The following is a 17,841-nucleotide window of genomic DNA, read 5'->3' as shown; positions in this document are numbered from 1 at the left end:
AAAAAAGAGTTGCAGGCCTTGGGCTAAGTCGGTGCAAGTCCCTGACACGAAGGGAGACAGCAAGCGGCGTGTCACATCCCTTACCGCGCTCCTGTCTGTCACACGGCCGCTCTTATCGCCACGCCTGCAACTTCCCTTTATCTCAGCAAATTACGTCCAGCTCACGCTTTTTTGTTCCTGTGCCAATATCTCCTTTGATGTTTCTGGGCTCTCATTAATTCCTGCTCTTCCCACGTGTTTACAAGCCTAACAATGGTTAAAGGGAGGTGCGGTTCGGTGACGGATCCTGTCTGCCTTGGACTTTACCTCCCCAACCATCACCGTGCCTCCAGCCCAGCATCAGTCCTCAGGTAACCTCAACTGCACTCAATCCGTGTGGGGAAAGTTACTCCAGCTAAAAACAAACCCTTAAAAATTAGTTTTCAGACACATCAGCTCCTTCAGACAGATAATGAAGTGCTACGAACACTAGACCTAGCCCTGTCGCCCAGGGTGGAGACGATCTAATTATACCAACCTTCTCAGCCCCATTTATTCCTCCTACAAAAGAGGCTGCTGCTTCACATATTCACCCCATCGCACATCACTGTTGTAATGTCAGCTGATTTGCCAAGCAGCGAAGGCTTCTGACAAGCTTCAGCCTTTGGCAGTCAATGCAAGAGAGAAGCTGTGTCTCTAACCTCATACACCACTTTTTCAAGTTTCCCCTATTGACTCTCGCTTCAGTTTTCCCTCTTGTATCCCCCAAAAAGGAAAAGACCCTGCCTGGCTGGTTTTAAAACTGAGTTTTCATACCACTGAACAGCAGCTAAAAACATACCAGGATTTCTTCCACAAATTCATCTATTCAGCCCTTCCATTTCCTGATCCTGCTTCCTAAGGACTGCAACAGGGACAAGGCACAAAGCTCCTTTAACAGCTGCTGCATGAAAAGCAACACACACAGAGCAAGCTGTGGAGTCACAAGGTCTGTCTCCTGCCCCTGGAGGCCCAGATATTTTTGGGAGGCCCTGCCTTGCTATTGGTAACAGAGGAAAACCAGTCAAGTTATAACCTGGCTTTATTTCAATGTTTTGTGTCAAATTATTGAAATTATTATTTAATGCACAAGGAGGTGGACGTGGTTCATGTGATACTAGTGATGCATGTCACCATGAGGCAGTATCTCCTGCATGCTAAAACATGTTCCCAGCGTGCTCAGAAATAGGAATTTCCCCAGAACTACCTCACACAGATCATCCCAGTTTGAGTACAAGGTAGATCAGGTAGCAGAAGAACCAAGAAAGCCAGTGATTCACGCACCTCCCTGCCTTGACAGACACAAAAGTTCATTTCAGGTCATTCATTCAACCTGGATCAAATAAAGCCCAAAAACATTGATATAGGGCAGCTCAAAAAGGTCTTAATCTCCAAATAAGCAATAAGCACCCCTGCTCTGGGGAAGCGGTATTCATATCTACACACACATGAGGTGCAAGGCATTCCCCTACGCAGCCAAAAGCCACCCATATCTCTGAAGCCACTCGCAGCTCTTGCTCAGCAACGTTTGCAACGTGACACAGAACGAGAAATTCAAGGCAACCAGGGCTTGCGAGAGACTTGCCAGCTCGACTTCCTTCTCCAAAATCTAGAAGATGACATTTTTAAGCATGACCAGCATAGGAAGAAGAAAGGGAAAGAAGATCTCCTTAATTCATCCACCTATTCCAATAAAATGGAGAAAGCAGTTATCAAGTTTGGTACCCGTGTGATGGAAACAGTATTCCTGGCACTCCCACTCTAAGGTGGTGATGCTCTCCAGGCTGCCATGGAACGATAGGGAACTGCTACAGGGAAACCTATTTGTTGTTCCACATGTGTGTAGGTGTTGTCTCACTTTTGTTTTTGAAAGTATTAAGTTTTACCTTTTAATGTTACAATGTTATGAGAACTCTGCAAGACAGGATATAATTTGATTTAGTACCAAAACGAAGCCTTGCGAAATTTTCAAGTGCACTTAATGTGTTACTACACAAATTCAGCCAGTGACCTTTTTCTCATGCTTTAGTGTAGGACGTGAATGAAAAGACCGCAGTGTTTTGAATAAATGCTTAAGGCATCTCTGCATACACGGCTTTTAGGATCTGTGAAGGCCAGAAAATCTGCTGCAGTATTACAACAAGGGACAATATTCAAAGCCATCTCACATGGAGTGAGTTGTTCACTTTACGCGCCACAGTAGAAAGGACAAAGAGCATGAACACCAGGGATTTAAACAATTACTGCTGGAGAGATGCTGCGAGAGCCTTTACTGAGTGATCTAGTCCCAGTAATTTACATTAAATAAAGGCAGTGACAAGAGAAGGATGACACAGAGTGGTTGCACATACATGTGAATGTAGTTTGTTTCTTCAAGGTTAGAAGTTAAGGGAGTCTTGTTAGGTTTTCACCTGATACAACTGATGTTGCAGACAGTGAATGAAGATTATTCCCCCTGGAAATATGTCAAACCCAAATACTCCTGGTATTACTTGAGTGTGCAACTCAGTCACAAATCACTCACCCAAACCCATCGCTGCTGTTGAGCCTTTCAGAGGAACCTGACCTCTGTCTCCTGCTCTTTGATATTTTTCCTGTTTCTCATCCCCAGTAGAAGATGACATTTTTAAGCATGACCAGCATAGGAAGAAGAAAGGGAAAGAAGATCTCCTTAATTCATCCACCTATTCCAATAAAATGGAGAAAGCAGTTATCAAGTTTGGTACCCGTGTGATGGAAACAGTCTCCAGAGTCGTGCAGCAAGTGCTCACCTTCGGACATCACCCCGTGAGCTGCTGGGTGGACCCTCATAACGCAGGGAGCCCCTGAGGCTGGAGAACAAGAAATTCAAGGCAACCAGGGCTTGCGAGAGACTTGCCAGCTTGACTTCCTTCTCCAAAATCTAGAAGATGACAGTTTTAAGCATGACCAGCATAGGAAGAAGAAAGGAAAAGAAGATCTCCGTAATTCATCCACCTATTCCTATAAAATGGAGAAAGCAGTTATCAAATTTGGTACCCGTACGATGGAAACAGCATTCCTGGCACTCCCACTCTAAGGTGGTGATGCTCTCCAGGCTGCCACGGAACGATAGGTTTCCCTGTGGCAGTTCCCTCTTTGTTGTTCCACACCATGGAGTGAGTTGTTCACTTTACGCGCCACAGTAGAAAGGACAAAGAGCATGAACACCAGGGATTTAAACAATTACTGCTGGAGAGATGCTGCGAGAGCCTTTACTGAGTGATCTAGTCCCAGTAATTTACATTAAATAAAGGCAGTGACAAGAGAAGGATGACACAGAGTGGTTGCACATACATGTGAATGTAGTTTGTTTCTTCAAGGTTAGAAGTTAAGGGAGTCTTGTTAGGTTTTCACCTGATACAACTGATGTTGCAGACAGTGAATGAAGATTATTCCCCCTGGAAATATGTCAAACCCAAATACTCCTGGTAACTCAGGAATTGCTAGAAACTGTATTAGTTGAGTGTGCAACTCGGTCACAAATCACTCACCCAAACCCATCGCTGCTGTTGAGCCTTTCAGAGGAACCCGACCTCTGTCTCCCACTCTTTGTGATATTTTTCCAGTTTCTCATCCCCATGTAACAAAGGTGGGAAGAAAAACCTAAAAACTCACCTTCCTTTTAGTGCGGTGCATTGTAGTTGCACCAAAAAGTTGTTTTTCCCTTGGACTAAATCAAAGTTACTTTAAGTAACTGCAGGACACCCAGTGACAAAAGCCAGAGGGTCTAAAGAGTGACTTGGGGACAGACTCCTGAACTCCAGAGTCGTGCAGCAAGTGCTCACCTTCAGACATCACCCCACGAGCTGCTGGGTGGACCCTCATAAGGCAGGGAGCCCCTGAGGCTGGACCCACTGCATGGACTCCAGTGTTCCTGTGCTTTCATCGATGGTGAGAGTTACCAGCAGAGTTTTAATTGCCAGGTTTTTAGAGCAGAGATTGTCTTGATCCATTTCGAGGAAAACTGTCTCCACAGGAGCTATTGTTTCTGGCTGTCTGCAGATTGGGGATTTACATCTGGTTCCTATTTTCTCTTTGCAACCACAGAGAATTTTTTATTTATTTTTTTTATACAGTGAACTTCAGGATGATGCAGTGGAAGAAAGAGCCACCAGGAGAACATGCTGGTTCACCAAACCACCACAATAGGTCCCAGTCTGATTGCTGTGCACAGAGTGGGGACTCGGTGGCCCTTGTGCCCCCAATGCTGTACAGGAAGGTGTTCATTTGGGGGAACAAATTGCCCAGTACAACCTAGAGCAGCATCTCTTTTCCCCCATCCCACCAAGACACCCAAGAGTAACATTTCTATTGTTCTGGCTACTGAACTGTTCACAAGTTAAAGTTTTAAAATTTATATTAACAACTACCTCTAATTCTGCCCATCCCATACCATAAGGAAGACGACACCAAAGTACACTTCTCTGAATATAAAATTCCACTTCCCATGGCTGAGCAGTAGCTAGATTTCAAATTACTACTGGCCTGACTTAAAAATCAAACTGGAATTGGAGATGAAGGGCTCCACATGCCTTTATCCATCCGTCAGTCCCCCTCTATGAAACTTCAGTTCCAAAATACACTCCCCAAAACAAGATTATAGCACTGTGGAGAGGAGGGCTGTGAAGTTCTCCTACAGTATTGCTACAGAAACAAAAAAGTACAGTATTTCAGTCATCAAAATAATCAGAGGCATACTGGAATCCAGTTTAACCACAGTATCTGCCAGCACAGCTATCAATGCATTAATCAGCTACATGAAAATTAAGTTTGAATCCTGCAGCACAGCTGAGTTCTGCCAAAATATATCCATCAGCTCCTTCATCTTAAATCCAAAACTCACTACTGGAGGAGTGCTCTGTGTATGTGCTCACATACAAAAACCCTTTTTTCAGAAATTATTTTCTCTTAATATAGTTAGAAGAGGCAGACAATTAAACTTTGATCCTGTGTCAAAACCATCCCAAGGTCCAAAAAAATAAGCTAATATATTTGGCATAAAAACACAGCAAGAATATTGTTTCCAGGGACTCTTCAAAGCAACGTTCAAAGAGCTGCCACAGCACCCTGCTGCCCCACACTCATTTTGAAAAGACACTCAAAAAAAAAGCCAAAGCGTTCCGTATGGGGGCAACAAGCTGCTCTAACTCAGCATATCAAAGAGACTGCTGCACCTCTCACCCCTGAAGAAGTAGAGCAGCAAACAAATTAATAGCTGGATCACTGCCATGCCAATATTTCAAGTGCATGCAACCCTAAAGCACTTCCTAAGCTTTTTTGTTTATAGCAAAAAAAAAAAAAAAGCATGTGCATGTGACATTTAAGCAAAAAAAAAAAAAAAGCATGTGCATGTCACATTATGCTGAAATACGAGAATCTGATTATATTCAAGCAGCGTATCATTTCACCTGGACTAACTGAAATATTCAGTTACACAACAGCTAATCATGAACAGAAGATAAGCTCAGAGATAAAAATAGGGAGAAAGACAGAGAGACCTTGTAACAGTTAATCAGCATGATTCATTTGTCAGACTGCCATAAAGAGCACCACCTGAAAAAGCCTTGAACTTCCCTCCAACAAATCCCTTTAAGCAATAAAACCTCTTGGGTTGCTTTTGCTTTAGTTTTCTTTCCAAGTCATTCATCAAACTCCCGTTAATCCCCAAATACACAGAGGAATCAGAGTCCAAGTGGGGAAGAGGTACAACATACCCCGTGTGTCACCCAGACAAGATTAGCACAGGAGCAGCCCCTCGCAGGACATGGGTCTTGCTCTACTTCCATAAAAAAAAAACCCATGTGTCCGAGCAGAATCCTCCAGGACAACTTCATCCAAAGGTTTCCAAGTCTAACCCTCCGTCCTCCACACTCTGGCTGATGCCCAGGTATTTAACTCACTTATCACGAGCCGTATCACTAGGATTTCCAATGGCCATTGGGATCACCGGACCACCCAGAAACACCAGGGACAGGGACAACAGCAGGGAAAGCAGAGAGCTGCCAACCCCGAGATACGGGAGGCCGTGGTGATTGTGGAGGCAGACGGGGATCATTTGTAATCGTTACCTTGGTATAGAGCATTGGATGAAAATAAAACTGATTCTGCCTTCTCTTTTGTCTTTGCCATAAGGCCCCAGACTCTGCTCCCAACAGCCCTTGCAAGACGAATGCAAAAAAAAAAAAAAATATCACTTTGGACAATGTGGGAGACTTGAGTATTTGCTGCTGAACAATGGCAGCTATTCAAACCTCAGCCTCGCCCTGGCTGTTAATTAGGAAAGTAAACACACACACAAAAAAATTTATAATTTAAGCCTTCACTAGATATTTGGCTTCCTAATCTCCTCTAGAGAATACTGTCAAGCTACTCTCCTGTCCAAAGCAGGGGATTTACACTTCCATGCGAAGCCAGTTCCCCAAACCTTAATTAGAAGTGGCATTAAGTTCAAGGCAGGCTTATGCAGAGTAAGATTCAGCAGCAGCAGAATTTCATTAAGCCAGTCTTCCACGTGTTAACTTAATTTACCCATTTGAGATGATGCATAATTTAAAAGTATTGAGCAGCTCCACTGTCAGACATATATTCTCTGATCTCACTGATGATTTACAACAGTAACAAGCTGTCCCCGCTTCAGGTCACCACCACCCACCAAATTATATTTGGGTGCTGGTATCCATCCTTCGGGCTTTGCCACCAGCCTGGGTGTCCAACTCCAGATGTGCTAATGACATCCATTTCATCCATTACTGTGTCTCTAACTTCATCAAGTCATTTTCCCCAAAACGTAACACAAACAGAGTTGGGATATTCAGTGTAACCAGCCAAACGCTTTGCTCTGCTGATTATCTGCTTGCTTTGGGTTGGATTTTCCAGGTCTATCCTAAATTTTGACCCTTCCCAGCTGACCTTGTTTTGGCCTGAAGCTCACGCCAACCGCAGCTGCCCCATATGGCAGACACCATGTTCAGCCCCTCAGCCGTCACCTGATGCAGCCGCTTTCCTCCAGAGCCAGATACTTTAAGCTTGACCCAGGGGACCAAAGTTTAGTTATTTTAAACACTTCCTCTCAGAGCATCTCTGGCACGACTGCAAGATTTCCACATGCCTTTCCCATCAGCCATGACCAATATTATGACCCCTAGCATTGAGGAAGATGGGAAAACCATACAGATATTCCTATGTATGAGGCAAGGTCCCATCTGCACTACAACTTTTAACTGTGTTTTTCTCAGCAGCTTAACACACATCTGGATAAAATGCAAGAGAGGACGATTAACTCCATTCAGGAAACACATTTCCCCCCTCAAAGGCATCTAAGCTCACTTTCTGCCAACAGTTAAAAGCCCATCCTTTGCTTCACAGGTAGGAAACTACACACTTTTCCTTCTGTATCACGACTATTACCACTTCTCCAAATTTCCCAGAGCACACAATGAGGTAATGCAAACATTTTATTTTTTTTTCTGATAAAACATTATGCAATTGTTGGAGCAGCCCCAAAACAGAGGGATGCAACACATGCAAAGTAACTGACACACACAACCACAACCTTCAGCGGCAGCAATGACACAGCTTTGATTTCTCTGCTGAAGTCCCCTAAATAAGGGTAAAACGTTTGAAACAAGCAGGAGGAGAACGGCTGGAGCAGGCTCGGTTCAGTCTCCTTCCAAATGATTCAATGTGAATCACATTTTCCTCAGAACAAGCAGTTTGAACTTTGTGTGACCATCATATTTTAGCTGAATGCAGTACATTTTCCTCAGAACAAGCAGTTTGAACTTGGTGTGACCATCACATTTTAGCTGAATGCAGTAAAAAAAAGCCAACACGTGAATATATCCCCTCTAACCTTTACCACCATGACTAGTGTTGCGGTTTCACTACAGCAAGTCAAGAACCTCTGCTTCAATACAGAAATCGTTATGTGACATCTTCAGAAAAACTAAAATTTAACAAGTTACTGCTGCTTTAAGCTCTAACCTTTACCACCATGACTAGTGTTGCTGTTTCACTACAGCAAGTCAAGAACCACCTCTGCTTCAATTACCTGACATCTTCAGAAAAACTGAAATTTAACATGTTACTGCTGCTTTAACTCACATTTTCCTCAGAACAAGCAGTTTGAACTTTGTGTGACCATCATATTTTAGCTGAATGCAGTAAAAAGCCAACACGTGAATATATCCCCTCTAACCTTTACCACCATGACTAGTGTTGCGGTTTCACTACAGCAAGTCAAGAACCTCTGCTTCAATACAGAAATCGTTATGTGACATCTTCAGAAAAACTAAAATTTAACAAGTTACTGCTGCTTTAAGATATATATTTTGATTTGATTAGACCAGAAGATGAACTAAATCAGTCAAGCAAGTCAACTGCAAGTCACAGATGAGCATGTTTTTTAAATTACTTATGGCAAGGGTGAAAAATTGCCATCTACTCCCCAAGGAAGTTGGTCTGCTACTTTATTCTAACTTCCCAGAACTACGTGAAGTCTTATCTCTACAAAAAACAAACTTGATTCCACTCAGCTGTGGAATCAAAACTGTCTTCGATGAAGACAGCTCTTGTTAAATCAGACTTTTAAGACAGACTGGAACCCGAAATTTGAGACTTCCTTCAGGGAAAAGAATTCCACCAGAATTGTTTCCAACCATTTCTTTCTTTTTAACCCAAAGCAACCTATAAAAAACAGTCCGTTTGACCAAAAATATGAAATAAATACTTCTTGGGTTTAATAATTAAAATAACATTTTGGCAAAAAGAGTTACCTCTTCTTATGCAGCTATTGTAAGAGGACAGAAGCTCACTCCAGCATAGCAGCAGCAGCAATGCTTATAATGGCATTGTACCAGGAGAGAGCCAAGCTCACAAAATTCCCCAGCAAGAGGCGGCTGTTGTTCCCAGCAGCAGCCTGTGGCTGGGATGATGTATATTAACCACAAGTGGTATATTCTATTTTCAGCACATTTTTAGGATTGCAAATCTTATTCTTTTTAATGGCAGAACATACTGACTTAGTATCCTCTCTTCCTGAGCTACACCACACCTTGACACCAGCAGAGAGGAAAACATGATTTAAAAATACCTCCCGAACGACACAGCAGCACAGAAACCCACACGTTTCAATGATCCATCAAATCACAGGCCATTAGTTAACTGGGTTTTGCCTTCAGAAGGAGTTTTTCCACTAGTTTTGTTTCCATCTTTTTTTTTAAATAAATAAAACTACCCAAATTTAAATTTCATTATGTTGATCCTGCAGCTAGCCTTAAAAAAAAAGGAAGAACAGGGCTTGAAGGACTCCTTATTAAATTGCTCAACACTTCTTATACAGTTCTCTTGGTGATTTGTAGCTCTGCAAGAAACAAAACCAGCTGAAGTTTTCCAGCTCCAACAACCAGACTCTGCAGCTGGATGCTGACATTTGGAAAAAGGTTCTCTATATCAGAATTTCTGTTACCCCAGAGTTTACCCCAGCTTGGCCAGTTGTAGTATTTCTTAAAGCAGCATTTGAATTCTGAGTTTTGATTAAGCTCCCACCTTTATTTTCCTCTTTCCATGCCCTCAGAGCTGGTCATAGGATGAGACTGCATGTGCTCAGCTGCTGTTTCAGCAAAACACATTTTGGTCAACGATGAGGAAAATGAAAAAATACCTGTGGATTTGTCCATTTTTATGCAGGTAGTCCAGCCCCTCCAGCACCTCCTTAAGGATCGTGGCTATACAGGGTTCATCCAGGACACCAGTCTTGTGTTCTCCTTTGGCCACAATGTGCTTTATAATATCCAGAACGGAGCCTAGAGAAAACAGAGTTCAACACATTAGTTTAAACTAGAAGAACAGATTCACAGCTAATTGTATTTAGTAATCACTTAATGTACAAGTCCAATAAATTTATTGGGAGGGGAAGCAACGATGGTCAGGATCAGAGTCAGTAGCTGAAGCCTCTGCTGCAGGAGAGCAGAGGCAACAGTGCATGAGTCTTATGGGGGTGCAGATCCTCAAGGTGGGCTGTAAAATCCCTGTGATGACAAGTAACTGAGAAGTTATTTGAACAAGCCAAAACGTAAAGTGCACATAGACAGGACTCTTGGAAGGTTTTTAGGTAGATACCGGCACTAAAACTGTTTTAGTACCGAGCACTGGAGAGGCAGGAGGGGGAAATGGAAAAAGCAGGGGGCTGCCAGGACTCACAAGCTGAAGGCAACAAGCTTGATAAAATTAGACTCTCTTTTTCAGCTCTTATAAACTCGACGCAGAAGAAGAGCAAGAAAAATCTCATACATTAAGGGACGACACCGCCCTAAGAGAAAAAAAGTGGAAATTATTAAATAGAGAACAAATGAGGCTGAGTTCTGACAATAAGTCACTTCTTCACCACGTACAGAACTGGAATAGCTTAGATCCTTTCCCTAGAAACATCAGGCTCGCTCCCAACCATGGTGTGAATGACATCATCTTGCATGACAAACCACGCTTTATAGAGCAAACCACCTCTTTGAATTGCACCCAGGAATAAACGGAATCAATGACTAGTAACACTCCTCTTGTGCAAGGTCCTGTTTTCATGATACATTGGGTACTGTATTCTTTGTATTTGCATCTGGACTGAAGACAGGCTTCTCAGAACTGTATTTTTATTGCTCCAGTATGGAATGTCTAAGCTCCTTTTCCAGGCCTCTGCTATTTAGCCCCTTCAAACTCGGGTTTCTATGGTTTAACGACTGGATAGTCAGCTAGTAGGATTTTTACAGACACAAAGCAATGTCAGCACTACTGAGAAGTTCTTAAAGAAGGAGAAAAGCAGGCACGACTGCAAAGCACAAATTCCAGCTTTAATTATCTTTGAACAGTAAGAACAACTCAATACTAACTCAGCTCGTTTAGAAAAGCTGAAAGTTCATTCTTCCTAACTTGCAACCAAAAAAAATAACTAAGGAGCAATGTCAGCACTACTGAGAAGTTCTTAAAGAAGGAGAAAAGCAGGCACGACTGCAAAGCACAAATTCCAGCCTTAATTGTCTTTGAACAGTAAGAACAACTCAATACTAACTCAGCTCGTTTAGAAAAGCTGAAAGTTCATTCTTCTTAACTTGCAACCCAAAAAGTAAGAGAATCTAAACATTTCTGAAGAACAGTAAAAGCTGAGAAACTTACTCTTGTTCATTTGCTCAATAAGGAAATTACAGGTTCCACCTTGTAAATTCTTGAAGCAAGCAGAAAAATACAGCGGAGGTTTTTGATTTTTCTTCTCATCCTTAAGGTTCAGGTTGACAAAAGAACTTCTCCCCCTTTAAAACTTATTTTATTAACTACCCTATTTTAATTTCTTGGCCAAAAAAAAATTCATGCAGATAGGTTTGTGCTTAGGGTTCAGGTTGACAAAAGAACTTCTCCCCCTGTAAAACTTATTTTATTAACTACCCTATTTGAATTTCTTGGCCAAAAAAAAATCATGCAGATAGGTTTGTGCTTAACAAAGTAGTTTACTTTTGGATTCTGACATGAAAGCCAAAAGGCTGCAAGGTTCGAATTCAAACCCCACGTGGAAAGGCTTGTTTTGCACAATTTAAACTGTGCAGGAAGTAATTCCGTGGGTGCCTTTGTTTGTGGGAAATGGTATGTGCTGCTTGCTGCAGTCAGGACAGTCACTACTCCCCACTCTGCCCTGTCACATGCTTCCATCTTCTCCAGCCCACCAGCATTAGTGCTCACAGGGAACACCAAGTCACCCACTAAATCCACCAAAAAAATAAGCTGAGGGGTGAAAAGAAGTGCTATGTTTTGTTGATAGTGAGCAAAACCTCTGAACACATGAGTTTTTGGAGACAATGAAGAGGAAAAGGAGGGGAAGAAGGAAAGAGAACACATTTATGAATGTAGCAAGTGATTAGACAAGCTCCTTGGCTGCCCTGACCAGCACCTCCAGCTTCCTCTTCCCCAAAAACCTTTTCTTGGTTCAAGGTATTTGCAGAAGATACAATCTTAAACAGAGCAGACACTAACAAAATAGAATATAAACATGGAAAAATGAAAAAAAAATACGGTAATGAAGTTGCATAATGTCCCCCCAACAATTTATGCAAAAATACTCTTAGCAGCATTCAGCCTTCCTTTACCCTGTCTTGAGCACAGACACACACTCATCTTTAATTAAGCCCTGTGTCAAAACTCACTAATCAGCCAAAGGCTTCACCCAGCCATAACTGAGGTTGCTTCAACATACGTTGGACTTCTTGCTGGGGAGCAAGGTTATCTCTACCAAAGGAAACTGTAAAACCCAGATGTAAGAGTACACACTCCCCTCCACTGAAATCTCTCCTTTAGGTTCTAGTGTCTAAGAAAAAAAAAAAGCCTCCGTTGTGTGTCACGAGGATTCACCTGGGATTCAGCCTGTCACGTATTCATATTTTAAGAGTACGTGCTTACAAGCCTCGATGCTTCTTATTTTGGACATGAATTTTTGTGACACCAAAAAAAAAAATAAAGAAACACACCACCAAAACCCCCTCCACTTTTAACTGTCCAGGTTTTTTTCCTCTCAAATATGCCTTTATCTGGAGAACAAACTGTCACTTGTTTTAGAAGTCCAGTGAAAATATGTGGTTCTTCACGTACTCGTTTTGTCCTCTTTCCACCCACAACTCTGTTAGCAGACTTTGTTCAAAAACATTTCCCTTCTCCTGCAAGGGGCTCAGGGAACATGAGGAGGCAGATCATATGGTGCTCAAAATTCATTTGGTCAAAAAAAACCCCTCCTGTATTTAGCCAAATTAGAGGTTGTAATTAACCCAGAAAAGGGGGTGGGGGTTAGACAGACAAGAGGGCATGCACAGAGCCAGCCTTCATTGTGAAAGGGCTGATTCACGCCCATGCTATATCTGATCCCAGCCCAGCCTACCACTTTTTAAGCACATTTTTTAAAAACCCACTTTCACATTGAGACGTTCAAAGTGGTGGAGGAATTTGCTTCTTTGACAAAAAGAAGAGCAGCAAAAAGGTGACCAGCAAAACGATTTTTTAAAAACCCACTTTCACATTGAGATGTTCAAAGAAGTGGAGGAATTTGCCAGTCTTCGACAAAAAGAAGAGCAGCAAAAGGCGACCAGCAAAATGCTTAGTTCAGGAAACAGAAAACCAACCCAAGAGACACCTTCCTGTTGGAGAAAGTGTTATTTTGACCATCTTCACTTTGTGCAAGGAAAAAAACTTTTGCTACGGGCACCACAACACCATAAAGTTGTGATTTTTCCACCTCACAGATCAGTAAATTTGGAAAGCAGGTAGTGCTTCCTCATTCAATTGATACTTCATCAAGCACCATGGGATACAAGGAGGAAGCCAAGCTGCATTTTCACACGCTGCTTCGTGCTGCGTTCAAGATCTCCTGCCATGGAGGAACGTGGAGCAACTGAACAACCAGATCCCCAAATGGAAACCCACAGCTAAGCACGAGGTGAATTTGAAAGAAGTCATAGGAATTCCACTGTTGAGGAAGGATCCTGCATTGAATTTACCAGGCTGATGCCAAAATGCAGTCATTCCTGAGGATCTCAGTTAAGTGTGTGAGACACCAGGGTAAGCCCTCCGTTGCCTTAGGATGTGGACAGATTTTCTCACTTACACCAACTTCCTCACACAATAGATTAGTAAGTGGGAGCCCCATCCTTAGCCTAAGGGGAAAAATGATAAACTGGCCTGTTCCCAATCCAGCAATGCATTAACTGCTGGAAATTAACTGGAAACTAATTCAGCTGAACTGGAACCAAGAGCATGAGTTTTACAAACCCAGCAAATCCTATTCCAAAACACCAGCCTGCTTCCTGAACCAGCTTCCAAACTAGTTTAAGAGTAACTAGAGAAGTTAAGAGTACACCCGAACATAGTTGGATGTCTGCTTAGATAGATAGTATAGGTTTGTGCTCTACGTACACAAACAGATTGAATAATTTGCAAGGCAAACATCTCCCATAATCTAGCGGCCAGAAGATTAGATTCACATTGGAAATAAGGTACTCATTCTATATTAGAGAACAGTATTACATATAATATTACAATATTATCAAGGGGGGGGAAAACACACTACAATGTCCTTTTTTTTTTAAAGGAAATCTTTGACTCCTCCCTAGAATACAGCTTCTATTTCAGGTAACTCCTTGAAGCACTCCATACATCCCTGGCATTGTGTTTTATTACAACAGTTCTTTCCCGATTTTCCTCATTAGAAATGCACAAAAAGAAGCTGAAGATTCACAGAACAGGAGGGTCAGGCTTAAGTAAGAAAGAAATTCAGTTTGGCTGAGGGTGACTGGAAAGCTCTTCCAAGCCCAGAAGGGGAAGCGCATTAGGAAAAGACAAAACAAGACAGAGGGAAGAGCCAGAACTAGAGCCTAAATGTAAATATAAATAATGCTGTCATTAACAAGGATGTTTACAGAAGTCTGGTGATGAGTAACTGATCTCAAAGCCCAACAGAAGACAAAAGCAAGGAGAGGATATTTAGAGATTGATGTGGAAAAAATGCAGCGATAAACAAATTCCTGCCCATCAAATATACACTGAGCAGCACATGAACAGGAAGCCTACAAGATATTGTGCAATTTGATAAAGCATTCGGCATTATTTATCATTCATCATGAATTAAAGTGCCTCAGTATATTCTGACGCCAATTGAAAACTGTATTACATCTATTTAGTAAAGCACAATCTCAGCAATTGAAAGTTAAGTGGTTTTCTGCTCAAACCCATGAGCTTCCTCCAGTGCTCTGAAAGCTGCTAATGGAATAGCTCCTAATGACAGGGGAACTCACTGGGAACTGGCTGTTAAACACCTGATAAAACCCACACTGACTACTGCAGGTGAAATACAAACCTGCATTGAGCAACTTTTTCTGGAGTCCTTCCTGCTCACAGGAGTTCTGCAGAAAATTATCCATCCAGCTGCACAAAGGAACAGGGATCTATCCTGTTGCTCCTTCCACTGCCCCCCAGGAGTGAAGAACAGGTCACCCTTCCCATCTTGTCATGGCTAGAGTACATGTAATTGAGCCTGAATACGTGGTTCGGATATATATCCGATATCAGATATATATAATCTATGTATGGATTATATATATATAGAATATCTTATATATATAAATTTATATATATATAAATATATATATATAATAATATATTATATATAATCTATGTATGGATTATATATATAGAGAATATCTTATATATATAATTTTTATATATATAAATATATATATAATAATATATCGGATCCACAGAAGCCAACTCCAACTTTCCAGAAGCAAGTCATTGATTTCCACCCATTCAGCATTATCTGGGCAATGAATCACAGAATCTTCTAGGTTGGAAGGGACCTTAAAGATCATCTTGTCCAACCGTCAACCTAACTGACAAAAATAGACACCCACACAACAAACAAGGAGCATCAGCTCTAAACCATGCCTCCCAGCACTACATCAACCTGTCTTTTGAACACCTCCAGGGATGGTGCCTCAACCACCTCCCTGGGCAGCCCATTCCAATGGCTGAGAACCCTTTCAGTGAAAAAATTTTTCCTAATATCCAGCCTGAACCTCCCCTGGCGCAACTTGAGGCCATTTCCTCTTGTCCTGTCGCCTGTGACTTGGGAGAAGAGACCAACCCCCACCTCTCTACACCCTCCTTTCAGGTAGTTGTAGAGAGCAAGACACAAGAAACCCATGAGTAGAGCCCTACCCTGAATTTGTCAGAGAGGGATATTCAGCAATGCCTTTATATCAGGCAGACCATTTGCCTCGGGACTTTCTTGACCCCAAGTAAATGCAGTCCTGTCTTGCACCCCACACGTGTACCCAGTAAAACCACCTCCTTCAGCTCCATGTACTCTGTGCTACTCCAGTGTCTGCTTCGGCAACAAAATGAGATTAAGGAGTTCCATGGCTCACTACCTCCCTGTTGTGCCAATGCATCTGCTTACGAAGCCATACTGTAAATGAGATCACCGCAGTAATTGGTAATCCAGTTTTCCAGGCAGGGTGGAGACCCAGCAGCCAGGAACTTCTTAAACCAGCTTTGCTGCTGGAGAAAACTTTTGTGTAATCGCACCCTGGGGGCAAGAAGTCCTAATTGTTCCACTGATTCCCTTTCAACAGCAAGCCACCGCAAAACATCTACGCTTCCTGTTCCAAATCCAAAAGGCATTTCTTTGGCCTCACCTACATCAGCAAGCAATAATGGCATTTAGGAAGCCTGATTCCGATGTTTCTCCTTAGGAGAGGAAGAAAGTGTCCATGTGACAGGCCAGCAGCCAGGCTGCTCAATGCCTCAACACATGGGGCTGAAGCGTAGAAGGGTATGAAAACCCGAGCAGAAAGGAAAGCTTGTTTAGAACAAGATTAGAGATAAACACAGGAGCATTACAGTGGGAATTTTATGTGTCCCCAGAGGCAAAAAGAACTGCACAGCAGAGCTAGTTGCTGTGGGAATCACATCTTGCATGTTATACTGTAATCAAGTGACAGGACAAAGATACACGATGAGTTAAATGCAAAGAAAATTCCTTCTTTCAATTTGTCTGGCAAGAAGAAAAAGAAAATTTAATACTGTCACTTAATTTCCAACCAAAAGGAGGCTGTGGGAATCACATCTTGCATGTTATACTGTAATCAAGTGACAGGACAAAGATACACGATGAGTTAAATGCAAAGAAAATTCCTTCTTTCAATTTGTCTGGCAAGAATAACAAGAAAATTTAATACTCTCACTTAATTTCCAACCAAAAGGGGAAAAAAAAGCAGGTAACAGTACCTGCATTGATTTGCCATTTAGAGGCCTGGCATAAACAGACTGGAAAACAGTGCTAGGGATCACTACACTATTTTGCAAGAATCAAGATCTGCCCCAAACCTGACAGATGCTGATGCTGAACATGCTGCATCTTTGAGAACCAGGAACCGGCAGGATTCATATCTGCTTCTTTTAAGACATCTCAGCAGAAGCCAGCTGTTTCGGTGAGCCTGAATGTCACCAGAGCCAAGAATTAGCTCTGCACCTTGTCTGCTTCTGACAAACGGAGGAAGAAAATGCGAAAGAAGGAGGAACAGCTGCTTGGATTCAGTACTGCTGGTGCTGAGGGATACAGCAAAAGAGCACCAAAGGAAAGAACAAGTTATACAAAACAAAGGAAAAGATATCCAAGTAGATTTCTGGGGTTTCTGATTTTGAATTTGTTTCTTAACTCTGGTTAAACCACATCATCACAGAAGGAAAGTTAAGAAAACTTCTACTTCTTGCCCCATTCCCTCTAGAGCGCTGGCATGGAGGTTTAAGAAATACAAGATTAAGGCAGGAAGCAAGATAATACAATAAAGGGGAGAAAACAGCCTACTGAAGTTGAGACAGACATTTCTAAGAGAAAATCTGAAGTTGAACTATTGTTTTTCATGCTTTTCCTATTATAGCCAGGAGTGACAATGTATCTAAGCACTCTGTGTTCTGCAATCATGTACAGTCCCTACCACCTCCTGCTTCTGACTTATCCCATCCTTAATTGTTTGAAATTGTTGTGTCTCTACAAATAAAATGAAAAATCTTCCACATGGACTTAAACTAGCATAGCCCTCTCCTAACAAAATAACTCAACGTAAACACGAGGATTCCTAAGAACCCGTGGCTTACACTTTGATCATAAGTCACTGCTTGAATCAGGAGCGGCCAGGTCAGAGATTAGCAAGGCAGAAGTAGAACAAGATGTCTCCATCAGGGAGGTAGGACCTAAGACTTGCCATACCTCCCTTTTGG

General features: G+C 42.1%; 1 protein-coding gene across 2 annotated transcripts in view; it reads right to left on the bottom strand.

The window, feature by feature from the left end:
• The window catches only part of OXSR1 (oxidative stress responsive 1), a 99,478-nt gene that overhangs the window by 43,062 nt on the left and 38,575 nt on the right, over positions 1-17,841 (bottom strand). For both annotated transcript variants that reach the window (XM_014945094.1, XM_014945095.1), the window contains exon 4: positions 9,701-9,842. In XM_014945094.1, coding sequence (XP_014800580.1) covers positions 9,701-9,842 — 142 coding nt within the window. The remainder of the gene's footprint in view (positions 1-9,700; positions 9,843-17,841) is intronic.

The sequence above is a fragment of the Calidris pugnax genome, unplaced genomic scaffold, assembly GCF_001431845.1.
Source record: "Calidris pugnax isolate Ruff unplaced genomic scaffold, ASM143184v1 scaffold54, whole genome shotgun sequence".
NCBI lineage: Eukaryota > Metazoa > Chordata > Aves > Charadriiformes > Scolopacidae > Calidris > Calidris pugnax.
The sequence above is the reverse complement of the archived record's forward strand: the minus strand, read 5'-3'. Positions and strand labels throughout refer to the sequence as shown.